Source organism: Mastigoproctus giganteus, chromosome 9 (assembly GCF_048544385.1).
Source record: "Mastigoproctus giganteus isolate SK-2022 chromosome 9, ASM4854438v1, whole genome shotgun sequence".
In the NCBI taxonomy this organism is placed as follows: domain Eukaryota; kingdom Metazoa; phylum Arthropoda; class Arachnida; order Uropygi; family Thelyphonidae; genus Mastigoproctus; species Mastigoproctus giganteus.
Genome location: NC_143583.1, coordinates 222967344 through 222986235, shown reverse-complemented (window position 1 = coordinate 222986235; position 18892 = coordinate 222967344). Strand labels below are relative to the sequence as shown.

General features: G+C 36.3%; 1 protein-coding gene across 1 annotated transcript in view; it reads right to left on the bottom strand.

Annotated features, from left to right (window-relative positions):
* Daao2 (D-amino acid oxidase 2) overlaps positions 1–18892 on the bottom strand; it is a 547438-nt gene that overhangs the window by 154271 nt on the left and 374275 nt on the right. The window contains exon 8 of the mRNA XM_090380937.1: positions 18746–18807. Within this exon, the coding sequence (XP_090237063.1) occupies positions 18746–18807 (62 nt within the window). The remainder of the gene's footprint in view (positions 1–18745; positions 18808–18892) is intronic.

Below are 18892 nucleotides of genomic sequence, written 5' to 3'. Positions count from 1 at the left end.
ATGGTCAGGCCACGCCTTGAGTATTGCATACTCAAGGCGTGGCCTATATTGCACACAGAAGGTCTGGAGGCCTCATTTTAGGAAGGATGTGATTTGCTTGAGCATGTACAGAGAAGGGCAACAAAATTGGTGAGGGGAATAAAGGGATCCTCTTCCCAAGAGAGAGGCTTAAGTTCTGCAAATTGCAGCGGCTGGAGAATAGGAACAAACTGTTAGTAACCCTTGGTATAAGCCCCATGTGCTTATCCTAAATACAGCACCTTGCATACTGTAGGTGGCCACAAGATGAGAAAACAGTCATAAGGAGGGTTTGAGGTCGATGCCCAATCCACACGGAGGAATGTTGCCCTTCTGTATTGCCAGGCAATACTAGGTGATAGATGACTCATCAATGGGTACAATACCACCACTTTGTTTATTGGAGGCTTGAAGTGATGGAACCCATGTTCAGTCTCCAGACCAAGGCTACAGGAACTCCATCTCTTCCATCATGTGGTATAATTGATGTCTTTTAAGGTTACGATGGACATCATGGCAAGATCCAATCTTCCCTACATTTTGAGAGTACAGCTCTAAAACGATGTTTGCAGGCTGGCTGCTAGATAGTCCACCGGACTGAGACTATTGGTAACTCTCTAGGAGGCTTCCAGAACAGCTAGTGTATAATCGCACTGCCTCTACTTTGCCAGATAGTGAGCGGAGGGAGTTTTAGTAGTGTGTATGTGGGAGGCATTGTCGAGGCCACATTATGTCAAGGAGCTGGGTATATTCTTACCATGTGTATGTAATATCCAAAAATTTCATTACTTCGTACAGCATGTCCTTGCCACCTTTTCTTAATTCTAAATACATCATGAATTGTTAAAATAATAGAACAAACTTATCTGTAAAAAAGGTCTAAAACTCCTTAACTCTTCCTCATTCATTTCACTAATTAGCATTAGCATTAGTAGAGGCATTTGATGCAAGAAAGCAAGCTTATGCAGCATCAGCCAAAAAAAAAAAAAAATAATAAATAAAAATAATAAATAAAAAAAAAAAAAACCACTTCCACTTCACCCCTCGGTTCGTTCGAAATATCTGTCCAGCTGAGCCTTAAACTTATTTAGGCTATCAACTTCCACGACAAGGATGGAAGTCTGTTCCACCAACCAACCACCCGCTGGCTAAAGCCAAATTTCCTCACGTCTATCCTACATCTGTCTTTCCTCAATTTGAATTTATGCCCTCTCAGGTGATTATTTTGAGCAAGAGGAAGAATTCCATCAGCATTGAGCATGCTCAAACCATTCAAGGCTTTATACACCTCTATCAGATCACCTCGCCGGTGCCTAGTCTCCAGACACTGTAATTTGCAAAACTTAAGCCATGGTCTCATGGCTTAATATACATGGTCTCAGTTCTAATATCAATGATTTCCATTTACAGTCTGCCACACCCCATGTACTTTTTCTCACAAAATCGCAGTTATCAGTTGATTCAACCACTGCACATATCAGTTGTCTGAGTTATTCTCTGTATGATCCTTTTACGTCCCAGTTGGTACTTGTGCACATGTCTGTTCTGATATTCCCCCGTGAGAGATTTAGTAATTTGGAATGTCCTCTTTTCAATCTTCTCAGGCTTAAAACATCTCTACCATATTCTGCCAAATTCATCTGTTGCTTTTATCATTCTCCCAATTCCACTAAACACTTTTAACTCTTTGACTTCCTCTCCTTTCTTTGCAACTTAACTTTCTATAGTCCAACTTTCCTCACAGTGAGGTAATTTACCTTGGCAATTTTAATGTTTGCAACTCCAGCTGGCTTCCATTTTCTATCCACACAGATCCAGCTGGTCAAGATGCTGAGGCTTTTCCAATTACCAATAACCTCATTGGTAATTGGATTGTTCATTTACCTACCAGATTACCAGACAATCCTAACCATGCAGCCAACATGGTTGATATTTTTCTTATAAACAACCCTTCTAAGTACACAGTACTTAGAATGGTTGTTTATAAGTGGTCCTCTAGGCACCTCAGATCACAACTTGGCGATGGTCTCTTCTCCAGTAGAGCCTTTCCCCTGTGATTGTTATCAACCTCATGTTTTTTTGGAATAACAAGAATGCAAAATGGGATGATCTGAGAGATTTCTTTTCTTCTTTTCCTTGGTTGGACTACTGTTTCAAATCTTCTGATGTCAACGTTTCCTCAGATCGTGTCAGTTAAATAATTCTTGTAGGGATGGAATCCTTTATTCCACCTTAAAATCTCATTGTTTATCTAAACCTTGGTTTTTCAATAAATGTGCTAAGGCTGTTCAAGAGAAGAATGTTGCATATCACAATTGGCTTGTTTCCAAAACTCCAGGCTCATTTTTTACCTACACCAAAGCTTGCAACAAAAGCAGTTATTAATCAGTACAAACTAGATTTAGAACAGGCTAAGAGTAGGAAACTTGCTTCTTGTCCAAATGGTAGCTGAGCATTCTGGTCTCCTGCCATTGTCAAAACCAAATGGTTCTATTGCCACTTCAGCCAAAGATAAAGTTGACCTGCTAGTATCCTATTTTTCTTCAAACTCGTATATTAATGATCTTGGTCCCACCTTTCACTAGTATTCTCCATTCAATGCCTATTGTGGTCTTCCATCAGAAACATGTCAGAAGGATTTTCATCAACCTTGATGCCAAGAAAGCTCCTGGTCCTGATGGTATTTCTCCACTAGCACTCAAAACCTGTGCTTCTAAATTTACTTTTGTCCTCATTTCCTTTTTTTCCCTTTCTCATTCCAACGGTGTTTTTCCTTCTGCTTGGAAATTTGCTCATATCCAATCAGTTCCAGAAAGGGTGACAAATCCCTCCTATCCAATTATCGTCCCACTGCTATTACTTCTACTCTTTCCCACGTAATGGAAAAATCAATTAACCACCAACTCTTAACTATCTTAAAACATTCCATCTGATCAAAAATCGTCAGTTTGGATTCCACAAGTCGATCCACTTGTGATATTCTGGCTTACTTTACCCATTATGGGAAAATTCAATGAAAACGTTTGGTGAAATTCAAGCAGTTGCTCTTGACATTTCAAAGACTTTTGATCGTGTTTAGCATAAAGGTCTTCGAAATAAGCAATCCATCTTATGGATTGCTGACTATTGTCTGTAACTGGATATCCAGTTTTCTCTCTGAGTGCTTACTGCAGGTGAAGGTAGACGACTGTCTGCTTTCTAACTGCTCTACTAATGTTGGTATTCCTGAATATTCAGTTCTTTCTCTCATTCTTTTCTTCTTATTTATTAACGACCTATTACCATTTACTGAAAATCCTATTTATAGTTTTGCTGATGATAGCACCTTCCAAGTTCGAGAAACCGTCCACATTCCAAAACAGCTTAAACTTATCGAATATTCACTACTAATTCCTTAAATGTTGATCTTCAGATAATTCTCCAGTGGAGCAAAGATAACTTAGTTGATTTCAGTCCTCCTTAAAACTCAGTCCTGTCTTATATCTCGCAAAAAGAATTCTTCTTCTTCTGCTTCTATGCTTGTTTTCGATTACATTCCGATTTCTAGGCAAGATCATATATCTCAATTGGTAGTTACCCTGACTTCTAATCTCTCTTGACATAAGCACATTACAAAGATTTGCTTCCTCAGCATCTAAAAAACTGGGTTTTCTCTTTGTTCTTGGTTACGTTCTTGGTGTTACTTTTTTTTCCAAACAGCTGTTCACTCTGTACAAATCACAAATCCGCCCTACCACGGAATATTGTTCCCACATCTGAGGCGGTACCCCAAAAACTTCTTTCAGGCTTCTAAATTCAAAAGAGGGCAGTTAGGTTAATTAAATTCATCTCCACTCTCTGTCTCATAGACGTACTTTTTTTTGCTACATGCCTTTTCTACAGATACTTCCATCCATGGGCACTATTCTCCTTAATTGGCTTCTATAATTTCTGCTATTTCTTCCAAAGCAGTCTGAATATGTGCCACAACCTCCTCTTACCATCTAAGTTCAAACTCACAGATCAAAATTTTTCTTCTTCTCATTTATTCATTCAACTTCTATGTTCTGGAACAACCTTCCTTCATACGTATTTCCTGAAAATTACAATCTTCAGAAGTTTAGGTCTAATATCAACAAATATGTTTGAAATTTTCATAAAGATTAAAAAAAAAAACTTCTTATTTGTTTTTTTAGTATCAAAAATTTTTTTTAAAATTGTAATATGAAAACAAATATAAATTTTATTGTTTTTATTTGGTTTGTGACATACACAACTCTTTAATAACATAATCCACAACTTATTCAACTGAAATAATCTGCAGGTGAAAGACTTGCGAGGTGGTGGTGATCACAATGCATTGATGTGGGATTTACTTAAAGATGTAATTACTGTCAAAGGCAAGAAATGGGGTTTTGCTTTCATAGAGGTGACTACAGCAGTCTAAGAATGTTCTTAAATTCTATATAGTGGGATCAACTGATGAGGTTACCAACATTAAATTCTAAATGTGAAGCACTCAGGGATATCATTATAGAAGCTACTACATTTTTTATACCAACTAAAGAGTTTAAGGCACATATCTAAATGAATGTCACATGAACTAACAAGACTTGTGATAGTGCAAGAAAATACATGAGACATATAATTATCGGGTAATACAGATGCCTACAGTAGATATAAACTATTCTGCAATAAAGAATTTAGCAAGCTAAAGCAGATTACGAGAATTCTCTGGAAATGATGTAAAGAAAAACATCAAGGACTTCTTTATTTATAACACTGAAAGGAAGGGGATGAATCACATTGATCTATTTCATACGATTACGTCTTCTATGCCTACTTCATATTGATGATTCTTGTCAGGTTGCTGACAAACCGAATAGGCATTTTGCATCTACATTCACATGAGGTATTTTTTAGGAATGGGGATTCTGAAGTTCTAACAGAGAGAGCTGAATGATTTTATGATTACTGAGAAGAAATTGTTGAACCTAAACATAAAAAAGGCACCTGAGATGAGTGGGATCTATTCAGTTATATTAAAGAAGTGTAAGATTCAAAATCTTACAGAATAAAAATAATATTTAACCCCGGGGCTCACATCTGGTGAGTATGGGCTTGGCAAACCCAGGGTCCTGAGCTGGATATCATCATTCTTCTCTTTCTTGGTGATACCCCTCTCTCTCTCTCTCTCTCACACACACACAGACACACACACACACACACACACACACACACACACACACACACACACACACACACACGGGGGTAACTGGGGAATTTTTTTTTTTTTTTTTTTTTTTTGGCTGGTGCAGCATAAGCTTCAGGCTTCCTTGTACCATATGGCTAATAATAATAATAATAATAATAATAATAATAATAATAAGTTTGTTTTTATTAATTAAGAAATAGGAGCTCTTGTTGCTAGTGAATAAGAAGTAATATCATCTGATTTCAATAATAACAAATTTTCAGCATGGAATATAAATTTAATGAGTAGTAAGTAATAAAAGCAGAGCCACTAGCCATCTACTTCCGTTATAAGCAGGGGAACTACTGTAAAGCGGCATGGATCCAAACAACAACAGGCAAATTAAGGTTTATGCAGAGTCGAAATAGTAGGGACAGTTTACTCCAAACAGTCGCAAACAGGGTGGGTTCTTAAAGAGCACACAAGTTTCTAAAGATAGATGCTGTGGTCACTAATGTCATTTTTTGTGGTTTTGGAACGCTACGGGGACAAAGCCGTTATATTAGAGGAGAAGAGTTGTTTTCTGGATGTTCGGCAAACAACAAAGGGCACACCGTATGGCAGCAGATCCAGCAGGTTGTAAAAAAGGGGAGTATTGATTACGTGCTACTGGGCCGGGCGGAATAAGAGTTTTCCAACAAATGGAATGAAAAAAAATCCGAAAGTAGATATAGGATTGGAAGGAGTCACTGAGAATAGGTGTGGTGAAATCGGGAGTAAGATGAAGGAAAAAGGCAGTGAAAGGGACACAAAGTTGAGATTTTTGTGGGGTGAGTGAACATGGTGTGGATATTGCACTACTTCGAATGGGCGCCTCCGTAGACAGGTGGGAAGGAGCAGCAGTGCGTAGCACACGCTTCTTGATTAGACCGGGGTTCGAGCCCGTCACCACCAAATACGGAGGATGCGGAAATGTCAGGGAATGACCACCGCATTTCCCGGAGCAATATGGCCTTAGTTGCTAATGCTCCTAAAAACCAAATAACAACAACTACTTCGAATAAGTAACGCTTCATCTAAGGAGAAGACTAATGTTACTTATTTACTCAGTTAGGTATAATAACATAAAAGCCAAATAGCCCTGAAATGGTGGCGTCTGGGTATTATTAAATACACAGACGCCACGATTTCAGGTATTATTAAATACCCAAACGGCACCATTTCAGGGCTATTTGGCTTTTATTCTCAGATATATCTGAGAATAAGTAAGTCTTCTCCTTAGGTAAAGCGTTACTTATTCGGCTTTCGTCATAATCTTCACAATCACCTGGTCTGTAGATTACTCCTACTCGTATTATACCTTTGTTTCCAACTATATCACACCATACAGATTCTATACTAGCATATGAAACATCTGAATCCGGGAAAGCTATCATCCCACTCAGGCTGCTTCTGATAAGAATCGTTACCCCACCACCCCTTCTATCTATGCTATCATTCCTAAATACATTATACAAGCCGTACTGAAACTCATCATCCCCAATTTCCGGGTGGCACCACGTCTCCGTAAGCCCTATTATATCCGGGTTACTTGTTTTAATCAGCAGTTCGAATTTATTGACGAACATTTATTGATGACACTTCTAACATTACTATATAAACAATTAAGACTTAATGTTCTTGTATATTTAACTACCCTAACACAAACCTTAAATTTTTAGGCTCTCATCCCTGTCATTAGCTACCTGCTCACTTGAAACGTTTCTGCCCCAGATAATATGTCCAGTTGGGGTAACAAATAAGAACTCTTGAGGTATGTGCAAGAGTTACTTTGACCAATATTATCAGATAAATGTGTGTCAGTATTACTCACATCCCCCTCTCACTAGCAGTTTCCCTGAACCTTTAAGGTATCCTCAATAATACTGGCAAAAACCTTTTCACCACCTTTGTTTAAGTGCATCCTGTCTCTACAAAACAAATTCCTTCTACTTACAAGTGTGGGCCATGCTGATAGAAATTTTCCCCTAAATCCTTGCAGAGTCCTTCAAGTCTTGAGTTAATCCACAAGGCTTTTAACATATAATTCCTCCTATCGTGTTTGGACAGAATTGCAGACACATAGACAATGTGGCCTAGCTCGCGGAATTTCCTCAGCATGGTCCTGTATTTTTCCAATAAATCGTCAGATCGTGTAGGTTTAATGTCATTATTCCCCACATGAATAATAATATTCTCTTTACCCGCCTTAAAATCTGATAATCTGTTGATGACATCATTAATAGTTGCTCCTGGCAGACATACTCTGGTTCTACTCCACCTATCCTTATTGCAAAAAATATTCCCCGTTTCCCTGACAATGGAGTCTCCTTATAAAACAATGTCCTTTTTAACCACAGTAGTTTCCACTTTTTTTCCTGTTTTTGAGCCCGAATCAGGTGTGCATCACTTGGTAGATTGCAGGAGTCTTGAGTCCCTAACGAGTTCCCAGATGCATTATTCTCGAGGGCAAGCACACTGTTTTTTTGAGTGACTCAAATTGTAATTTGAGATCGGTGCACTCCTTACATCAATCACAAAGAAAAGAATCCCCAGGTGAGCTATGATTAGTCATCAGGTCGACCTTGGAAAGCATTCCACAGGTTGCGCAACGGATTAAATCATGTCTCACCTGTAAATCGCCATGGGCTATTTTTGTGGAGTCACAATACCCTGTGACATGTTTTAGGTATATCTCTAACTACCATTATAAAATTAGCTAAATATCAATGAAAATTAACTTTAAAAAATTATTTCTATAATATTAGGCTCTTTTATTGGGCAAGTTGGATTATTTTGTTATAGGAAAACCTATAACAAAATAATCCAACAATATCTAAATAAATCAAATATTTAAAAGCACTAATCAACAGTAATCCAATCCATTTAACCGAGGAGCCCTGACGAAGCGCGTCCGCTCATCTCGAATGCCAACACTGATATGATGTGTATTTAGCAGTAAAGAATGGTGCATAATAGTTTTGTAATGAACGGTGAACAGGTAATAGTAGTCATGAATCTTTTAAGGTGCTGATTAACGTTAGAATACATGTGTATATTAGTTTCCCGACACCGGACTCTAGCACTCTTCGCTCAGTAAACAGATGGTAGGTGTTATCGGTCTGGAGCAGAAATCGAGAAGGATATAATGATTGACAGGTAGGCATGGCAAGCAATGAAATGATTGGTGGTGGGTGCGACAGACGACAAGCTACTGTGTAGTCATTGGTTGGCATTATGATGTGTATTTACCAGTAAAGAATGGTGCATAATAGTTTTGTAATGAACGTTGAACAGAATAATAATAGTAGCGATGAATCTTTTAAGGTGCTGATTGACGTTATGATATGTGTGTATTTGCACAAGTGTCTTTAAAAATAAAAGTACAGTAATAAAAAATTAATATTTTGATAATAAACAATTTATGTGCTAGTCCACCCATGATTCTAAAGAAAAAAGGTTATGTTCCCCCTCCATTTTGAGAGGGGTTCAAGCTCCCATGGGATTCAAGTGGAGGTAACCTGCCTTTTTTCACCATTAGGGCATATTATTGAACAAGAAAATAAAAATACAGTCATAAAAAAAATTTATTTTTTTTATGAATGTATTTCTAAATATGACTGATTCTAAAGAAAAAAGGTTAAGTTACCCCCTCCACTTCGGGAGGTGTTCAAGCTCCCATAGGATTCTAATCGAGGTAACCTGACTTTTTTCACCATAACAAAATACTGTAATGGCGAAAAAAGGTTAGGACAAGTTCCCATTAGTGCTGCTAAAGTAATATTAAACCGATGTTATCATGTGTTGAGATCTCACCCCAATGAGAACATCGTTTGCCATGCCTACCTGTTAATCAATATATTGTTCTCGACTTTGCTCCAGACCGATAACACCTACCGTCTGTTTACCGAGTGAGCAGCACTAGAGTGCCGTATCGGGAAACTAATTTTCCACGTAAGTTATCCGACATTTCTCGTCATTGTCGTGCAGGCTTTCTTTACCTTCGCAGATAAAAATTCTAACTTATGTTTAATTCTATTTTTCTCTTCTACCTCCAGTTTATCTTGGTACCTCAATAGGCTGTTGGTGTACATTTAAATTCTAGAACAAAGGTCCTCACTTCCTTTCCAAGGTCCACAAGCTATCTGCTGCTCAATAAATTTATTTTAATTTTACATTTTTTCAGTGCAGGAAGGTGTCTAATTCTGAAGAAAGCATTAGCAAAGACACATGAAGCAAGAAAGCAAGCTTATATAGCATCGGTCAAAAAAAAAAATCTTCTAATTTCACCCATACACTTACTCCAAATGTTTATCTAGTTATGCCTTGAATCTATTTAAGCTATCAACTTCTGTATGCAATGACAAATGGAAGTTTGTTCCAGCAATCAAGCACCTGCTGGCTAAAGACAAACTTCCACACATCTATCCTACAACTGTCTTTCCTCAATTTGAATTTATGCTTTCTCAGGCGATTATTCTGAGAAGAGGAAGAATTTCATCAGCATTGAGCATGCTCAAAACAATTCAAGGCTTTATACACCTCAATCAGATCACCTCGCAGGTGCCTAGTTTCTAGACACTGTAATTTGGAAAACTTAAGCCTTTCTTTTTAAGAGCAACCCATTGTTCCATTCACTAATCTTGTTGCCCTTCTCTGCACTCATTCCAGCAGCTTAACATCCTTCTTAAAATGAGGCCATCAGTACTGAAGGCGTGGCCCGACAAGGGGATAACCACCTCCTTACCCCTGCTAAAAAAATTCCGGTATATCATTGATATGACACCATGAGCTACTCTTGCAGACCATCTGCACTGCTCAGAAAACTTCATATCTGCCTGCACAATTACCCCCAGGTCCTTTTCATTCTCTATCACTGTCAGTGTAGTGCTGTGGGAACTGAATGATAAAAATTCTTATGTTTAATTCTATTTTTCTATTCTACCTCCAGTTTACCTTTGTACCTGAATAGGCTGTTGCTGTACATTTAAATTCTAGAACAGAAGTCCTCACTTCCCTTCCAAGGTCCACAAGCTATCTGCTGCTCAATAAATTTATTTTAATTTTACCTTTTTCAGCATCAGAAGATTCCTTGTAATGAGGATTTTCTTTTATTCTTCCCCAAACCAGGATAAGTGCGATTATTTACTATAGAGCTATTTCTCTATAGAGTATGTATATAATATAGAGTATGTATTTCTCTTGCCTGATGAGCCATATATTTTAACAACATAACAAAGTTCATTTCACAATTACCTTACAATTACTCTACAAAATTAATAAACTCAGACATAACTTTCTTTTCTAATAAAGAATTTTACAACATCCAATAGTGGGCACTTCTCTCTCTCTCTCTCTCTCTCTCTCTCTCTCTCTCTCTCTCTCTCTCTCTCTCTCTCTCTCTCCTTTTACTTATCTTTGACTCACTTACATAAAGTGCCTTACAACCTAACATATATTTACACACACATATATATATATATATATAATTATCTTACATTTCATCTCTCTCCTGTTACACGGCAACATCAAATTTCACATACAACCTTCCCTGGCCCTTCAGAACAAACTAGTGGTTTTTTCCTCTGAGCACAGACACTGTTGATAACAATAACACATCTAATACATTCTTTTACATATGCTTCTAGTACAGATGAGTAACTCCCTCTCTTACTCTTTTCCTCTCTATCTACTACTGTTCCTCTCTTTCCTTTAAAATACAGTATTCAGTTCAACCTATTCACTGTCTAACAGTCCTATTCATTTTCTCCGTTTTTCCAGTTAGCATAATCAAAATATTTAGGACTTACTTTCTCTTTTCTTCTCTCTGCCTCAATGGGGGTTTCTGGCCTCAGGTCTCCTTCCAGTGGTTGTTTCTCTGGGCCTGGCCTTTACTGGTCCACGAGGCACACATCTCTGGACTGCTCTTTGTTGGTTCTCTCCACACTACAAGGGTTTTGCTTCTGGGATGCTGCTTTGACCATTCCTTGGAACTTGAGCCAATTGTCTTCTGAATTGTTTCCCTCACTCTACTATTATTAATACCCGCTGAACTATGCTGATCCCGTTCTCACTCCCATCTTCAAAAATCTCCGTCCTCTAAAAAAATCTCCCCACACACTTTTCAAAACTCTTCTCACTCCCCAAAATTTCTGTCTTCCCCCTCCAAAGATTCTGTTTCTTCTTTTTGTTCATCGCTCTTCCCCTTTTCTTGATCATTATCATGATCATCATCAGCTGTTTTCAATCCACTGCAGGATGAAGGCTTCTCCAGCAACTTTCCAGTTCCTTCTGTTTTGAGCACTGGCCATCCACCCACAAACACATGAATTTCATCTATCCATTTCTGCCTTTGTCGTCCAGGTTTTCTTCTAGCTCCTCTTGGGTACCATTCTGTTATTTTCTTAGTCCATCTGTCATCATGTCTTCGAGCTATGTGTCCTGCCCAAGACCATTTTAGTTCTTTAGTTTTGATAAGAATGTCCTTTACTTGAGTTTGCTGCCTAATCCATGTGTCTCTCCTCTTATCTAACAGTCTGATTCCCAATATAATTCATTCCGTTCTTCACTGTGTAGTTCTCAGCTTCTCTTCCATTTTTTTGGTGAGTGCCCAAGTTTCACTTCCATAAGTCATGGTGGGGAGTAAACATTGGTTCATTATTTTACGTTTCAGACAAACTGGGATATTGTTCTTCAGTATGTGACTATATGTCCTCAATGCTATACATCCAGAATTTATTGTTCTCCAGCCATTTATCATTATTACATCTAATAACTTGTCCCAGATAGGTATATAACTTCAACTTTTCAATTACTGCTCCTTCAATCATTATTTCCCTTTCTGTGGCATACGTGTTCATAATTACTTTTGTTTTAGCCATATTCATCTTTAGTCCAAAATACTTACTAACTGTGCATAACTGATTAAGATTTTCCTCTAATTCTTTGGGATCGTGGCTTATGACCACAAAGTCATCTGCAAATCGTAAATGGTTTAGGTACTCTCCGTTCACATTGACTCCTTTCTGCGACCAGTCTAATCTTCTGAATGCTTCCTCAAGGGCAGCAGTAAACAGCTTCGGAGATATTGTGTCTCCTTGTCGAACTCCTTTCTCGATTTTAAATTTCCTACTGTCTTTGTCTAGTCTAATAAAGGAGGTAGCATTCTCATATATTTTCTTCAAAATCATAATATGTGGGGTATCTATGCCTCGTCTTTCCAGTGCTCGAAACATTGCCTTATGTTGTATATGGAGTCAAATGGATTTTCATAATCCACAAATGCCAGGCATAATGGTGTTTTATATTTATTTGCTTTCTCCAATAGTTGTGATATTACGTGAAGGTAATCCATTGTTGAGAATCCTGTCTTAAAGCCAGCTTACTCTTTTGGTTGATTCTCATCAAGTATTCTTTCTAATCTCTTAGTAATGACCCTTGTGAACAACTTGTAGATATGGGATAACAAGCTAATAGCTCTATAATTTCCAATTTCTGATTTATCTTCTTTCTTATTCAGCAAAACTATGATTGCATTATTCCACTGCTTAGGCGTCAGACCTTTTCTAATGCACTTTGTGAACAGCCTTGACAGTTTCTGTGTTATGTCTCTTCCTCCCAATTTTAGCAACTCTACAGTAACTTCATTTTCCCACGGGGCTTTCTGATTCTCTATTTTCTTCAATGCATATTCTACCTCATCAGGAAGAATATCGAGTATGTCGTATGTGTTGCTAATTTGCAATCTATCTTCCCCACTTCTGGCATCATTCCCTCACTCCTTGTATAATTCTCTATAGTAGTCTTCTACTATTTGAATTATGCCTTCTCTGCAGTTTATAAGTACACCATCGCTATTCTTCCATATCAGTATCATTTGTCTTTCTGTATTACTGCTCATGCTGCTGATTTAAATCGTTTGTTTTTCTTTAATGCTTGTTCTACTTTTCTTATGTTAAATCTTCTTGTGTCCTCTCTGAGTCTCTTTCTAATGGCTTTGCATAACTCAGTATACTCAATTTTCTCCTTATCAGTGTTTATCTTGCTATTCATTTTTCGTCTTCGGTTCATCATAACAAGTGTTTCTTGACTAATTTTTTCTTCTTTGGATTTCTTTTTCCCTATAGGTTTCTTGGGCTTTATCATTTTCAGAAAGTTGTAATATTCTTCATCGATATCTTAGTCTTGAGCAGTCTGCAGAAGCTCAAACTTGTTCTTAAGTTCCGGTACATACTGCTTTTTCTCCTCTTCTGTTATCTCAAAGACCTTTGTATTATTTACTTAAGTCAGTTTTTTCCTTTCCTTTCCTACATCTATATCAAGTGTACATCTTACCATTCTGTGATCACTTCCACATTTACCTTATTCAGGACGGTAGCATCATTCACAATATATCTTCTGTTAGTGAGAACGAAGTTGACTTCATTAGTTGTTAATCCATTTGGACTCTTCCATGTCTACTTTCTGTTCACCCTTTTCTTGAAAAAAGTGTTCATTACTGACAATTCTTGAGATTCTGCAAATTCCACAAGTCTTTCGCCTCTTTCATTTCTTTCACCAATTCCAAATTTCCTATAGTTCCCCTTTCTGGGCTGTTTTGTCTTTTTCCAACCTTAGCATTGAAGTCCCCTTAATAATAGTGTAGTGATTTTTCTGCTCATCTAGAAGACTCTCCATTTCGGTGTACATTTCTTCAACTTCTTCATCATAATGTCTCGATGTTGGTGCATAAATTATTATAATAGCAGATCTTGGCTTGCTCTAGAATTCCGGGCATTTCTTCTTTGGAGTCCTAACCCTTTCTTGGGGGGAGTTTCCCTTTGTTCACTTTCTTCAAGTGCAAGTCCTGCTCTATTTACCATAAACAAAATGGCTTCTAACTGGCACTCCTATTGTTCAATTTTAGTTCGAACTGGCCCCCTGTTGCCAACTAATCCTCTCTCTTACTGAAACAAACAACTGTGGAAATGCAAGCAATTTGCCTAATGCTGTCTGTTTAAAATATAATAAATTTCAAAATTTTACAAAAAATTATTATTTTTCCGGAGTTGTAAGATTAGGATCTTACAGTAGCACACAGTTGATACTTTACTCTGGGGTTACTGTTTCCCATATGCAGTACTTTACATTTGTCAATGTTAAACTTCAGTTGCCACCTCTCAGGTAGAAACCATCTGGAGTTCAATAGTTTACAAATTTTAAAAATTAAAATAAATAAAAATTAAAAACAAGAATGACTTTTCCAATTTTTTTTGTACTTTACTATGGAAAAGTTACCAGCCCATTACATAATCGTGTGAAATTAAGTTTTCAGTCATAAATTATTAGTCATAATTACGAACATTCTAACAAATGATATATATATTTTTTTATAAAAGAATTGGAACACAGTTGTAGTTTTTTAATCCCAAAATACATTTGTCATGTGTTCATTGATCATTATGAAATATATTAACTGTCTACAGATATTTTTCTTTTTTTTTTTTTGGAGAGCACATATAATCTGAAGTCCGTGCACATCAGTCTGAAAATTAGCAATTAAAAGTTTAAAATATTAGGAAATATAAGTTTCTAAATAATGAACAGCATGTTCCCATGTGATGTGTATCTAAATTTTTAAACTGAAACACTTCACCTCTATAAAGTTTAAAATCTATTTATTGTTAAGAGTCTATGAATCGTATGTTTAATGGATGTTTCTACTCCAATTCTGCAGTAAGCACACTTTCTATTGCACCATACCCTAGTTTCACTACTAGTTTCACCCTATTTTCACTACTAGTGTCACCCTAGTTTCACCATACCCTAGTGTCACCCTAGTTTCACCATACCCTAGTTTCACTGCTATTGCACCATACTCTAGAGTATGGTGCAATAGCAAGTGTGGAAAGGTATGCAGACATTTAAAAGCTTGTCTCGCACACCCTCTAAATACACAAGAGCATACTATATATGCCCTTCTATCTTAGAAGCCTAACTTTGATTTAAAGTGTCCTGGAGAAGAAAAATTGCATTCTTCTTCTCCATGAGAAGAAGAATGCAATTTTTTGCCGTGTTCCCATCTCAGAGGCAGTTCACTATTCTTCCCTACTTGTCTTTTTTTTTTTTTTTTTTTTCGTAGCCTATTCCATCAGTTATTAAAAGCTCCATAACCACCACCTTTTTTTGACACCAATACCTTCTCCATGAGAAGAATTTTTAAATTGGGAAAACAGCACAAAAGGCTCATATTCATAAAAATCAGCCATATTTTACTTTACCACAATTACAGTTGTCTTCATATCTGTCATCATTATAGTGAACAGTCAACTGAAATTTTCTGTGCTTGTTTCATAAAAAACTTAATCACCTTACATAGAGTTTTTTTTTAATTTTATCTGTGCATACGCATTACTGTTGCAAAAGATGGCCAGAGAGGGGTTGCAATACAGTAAATGTAATTTTCGATATTAAAATACCATAAAAGCAAGAAACTAGCCTAATCTAAAGAAAACAATTCATATTACTGAATATTTTTGTATATAATATTAAATTAACCTTTATGAAACATTTTATTTTTATAAATACAATAAAACCTCATATGATAAATACTCAATTTCATGTCTATTAAATATAATTTCATCTACATAAAATGGTTAAAAAGAGCCATCTATGATTTATATCATATAATATATTTAATTAATATAATTTATTGTTGATTTTAACACATGAATATATATTGCTACATCAAAAAAAAATCATCCTGATGATTTCTTCTACATAACAACTGTTTAACAAATAAGGGTATTTTCTGTAATTCATGTGTTCTGCATGTGTTCTCATTAATATGTGCGGCTTATACAGACTAATTCAGTGATTTCTCATTGAATAAAATTTTATTCAATGTACACTTTATTGTGTACTACATCTTGATTTAGGAGAGGGAGAAATATTCATTTCCAAAATTGCAGCTTTGTTTTTTAATTATCATTATCGTTATAAAATTATAATGATAATAAAAATTATAAAATTTAATTACCATTAAAAATTATCATTTATTATTTAATTATCATTATATCAAACACAAATAAATGGGGTGGGGGGAAGGCTGGAATGCTGAACACCCCAAAATAAAAGTGCTCACAATTTGGTCAAAAAAATCAACATTCTCTTTATAAAGCTCTAACAATTGTGTGGAACATTCTTTCCAGTGGAGCTTTAGACGAGGTGTCAACAATCTCAGAATTTATCGGGCTGCCAACTTAAACATGTGCAGGAACTCGTGCATTATGGTGCAAACAGACTCATGGCTAATGTTCACTTCAATTGCTATAAAATTTATAGTCACACGTCTGTCTCCAAGGACTAACTGCCCCACTTTATCGTCAATGGCAGGATCTGTAGCTGCAATGAGTCTTCCTTCTCTTGGGTCACTGTATACTCTGCTTTGGCCACACTTGAAGTATCTTTTCCAATTTTTCACAATTTCATATTATGGGCCATCTTGCCATACACAGCTTTCATCTCCTCTTTAGTTTGTTTTGGTTCTTTGTCTTGCAAATGAAAAAATTTTAGTAGATTGGATAGCAATCTTCTCCAGCATACCACCTCTCACTCTATTCATGGCCCTAGTTCAGTTACTGACAGATCTAGAAATAATATAAATACAGACACACAGACATACTAAATCCCCAACACAAATATTTCCAGGAGAGGATATATACTTATTGACAGCCCTTCATACTTAGATCATTCGCGTCTGGGCATATTTAGTTCTGTTACAGCAAGTCATAAAAATAAATATAACACATGAAGCACTGAAAATAACATAATGTTTCTACAAACTGTACCTTCCCACAAGGTATTTTATCTGGCCTGTATTGCTTGATGTTCAAGAATTGAGGTAGAATCCACCCAACTCAAAATCCATATAAGGGTAGCCTAACCTGTGCAATTATAGGAAGTTAATCTATTGTACTCATATTCGTTGAAGCTATCTAAAACAACACTGCTTCTTTACATTTGCTTTCTTTACATTTCTGTATTTACATTTGCAAGATTACATTCAATGACTGGACAAGACACACTTCATTTACAGGCAACATCCTATGTATTCAGGAGGGCAGGGAGAATGTGATACGTCTGGAAAAAGATAGTTTTAATGTGAGTGTGTAACTTGAGATTCTGAGATTACAAAAATCCACAACATTCACAGCCATTCACAGATTAACATGTGGTGTGGCTTACCAAATGGTCATGTTATTGGCAAACCCTTTTCCTGAAAAATACTGCAACTGGATTGCTGAACGTACTAAGTTGTTTCTACATACTAAATCAGGGATTCTCAAACTTGTGAGTTCGTCGAACCCTTTTTAAAGTTACTGAGTTGTCATCTACCCCTATTCAAGCAGTCAGTAATTAAGAATCACATTATATCAAGAATCATATCATAACAAGGGCACATCAATGCTCTTTTCAAGAGCAATGACATGCCCTTGTTAAACAGAAAAGAGCCTGCAGAGTGTTTACTTTAAATTTTGGCATATAATACTTACTAAGAATGTATTGCCTTGGTTATACATTGCTTATACATTAATTGATATACATGAATTAATGTTGTTCCCAAAAATCCAGTTTTGATTTACATCACACTTCCTGGAATGTATCCTCAACGTAAATCAAGGCCAATATCAGAATCTAAATTAATTAAATCAATAAAAAATATATGTGTACTTAATTTCTGATTAAGAGAGATTTGGAAATCCTCAGGCTGAAGAATGTCTTCTGATCACATCAAGAAAGGAAATATTTATACTAAATATGATAGGTTAAGTTCTTGAGTTAAGGCAAGTATCAATCAGTTTCGCATAAGGAAAGCCAATCTATTATAACAGCATTCTTCAAACTATTATAGAAGTTTTCTTTAAGTAAATCTATTTTAACACAAAGCATTCCTCTACAGAAAGGTGTGGCTTGGCAATTAACCTCGCAACCATAAGCTCATCTTAACATGGACAATGATCCGTAAGTTGTGGATCACTGTCCATCAACCAACCTTTCAAGTGCTAGACTTTTATCAACTCCCTGCACAATGTGCTTGACCCCTGGGGAGACCACTTTGAGAACCCCTGTCCTAAATAAGGCATAACAGCTATATAATTATTTTTCAGCATGATAGTACACTACCTCACTGGAATTTACCTTCAACAAAACATTTTCTGAATGATCAATAGGCTGATCATATAGCAGCTGCACTTACTGAACTTTTCTATGGAGTTATATCAAGGACAAGTTTTATAAGACTACTTTAGACAATATCACCACAACATCATATAAATATGAGGGCCTGTGTGTAAACAGAAGTTTAAGCCTGTCTTCATGTGTGCACATAAAATATGTTGATAACAACTCATTGAGCAAAGATACAAATGTAGAAACCTACATTACATTATTACCAGGGGCCAATTTTGTAATGGAAAATATAATTTACTAATTTCTTGCAGTTATGCATCTATAATGCTGAACTATATATTTTACTTTGGTATAATGTAAAAGTCCTCTTCATCCATAACAGCAAATTTAATCCATGGTGCTTTAACCTGAAAGAAAATTCAAATATGTGAAATTTTTAGTTTCAAATTATATAAAGGTAAAAACAACATGTTCTAATAACAAATCTTGAAA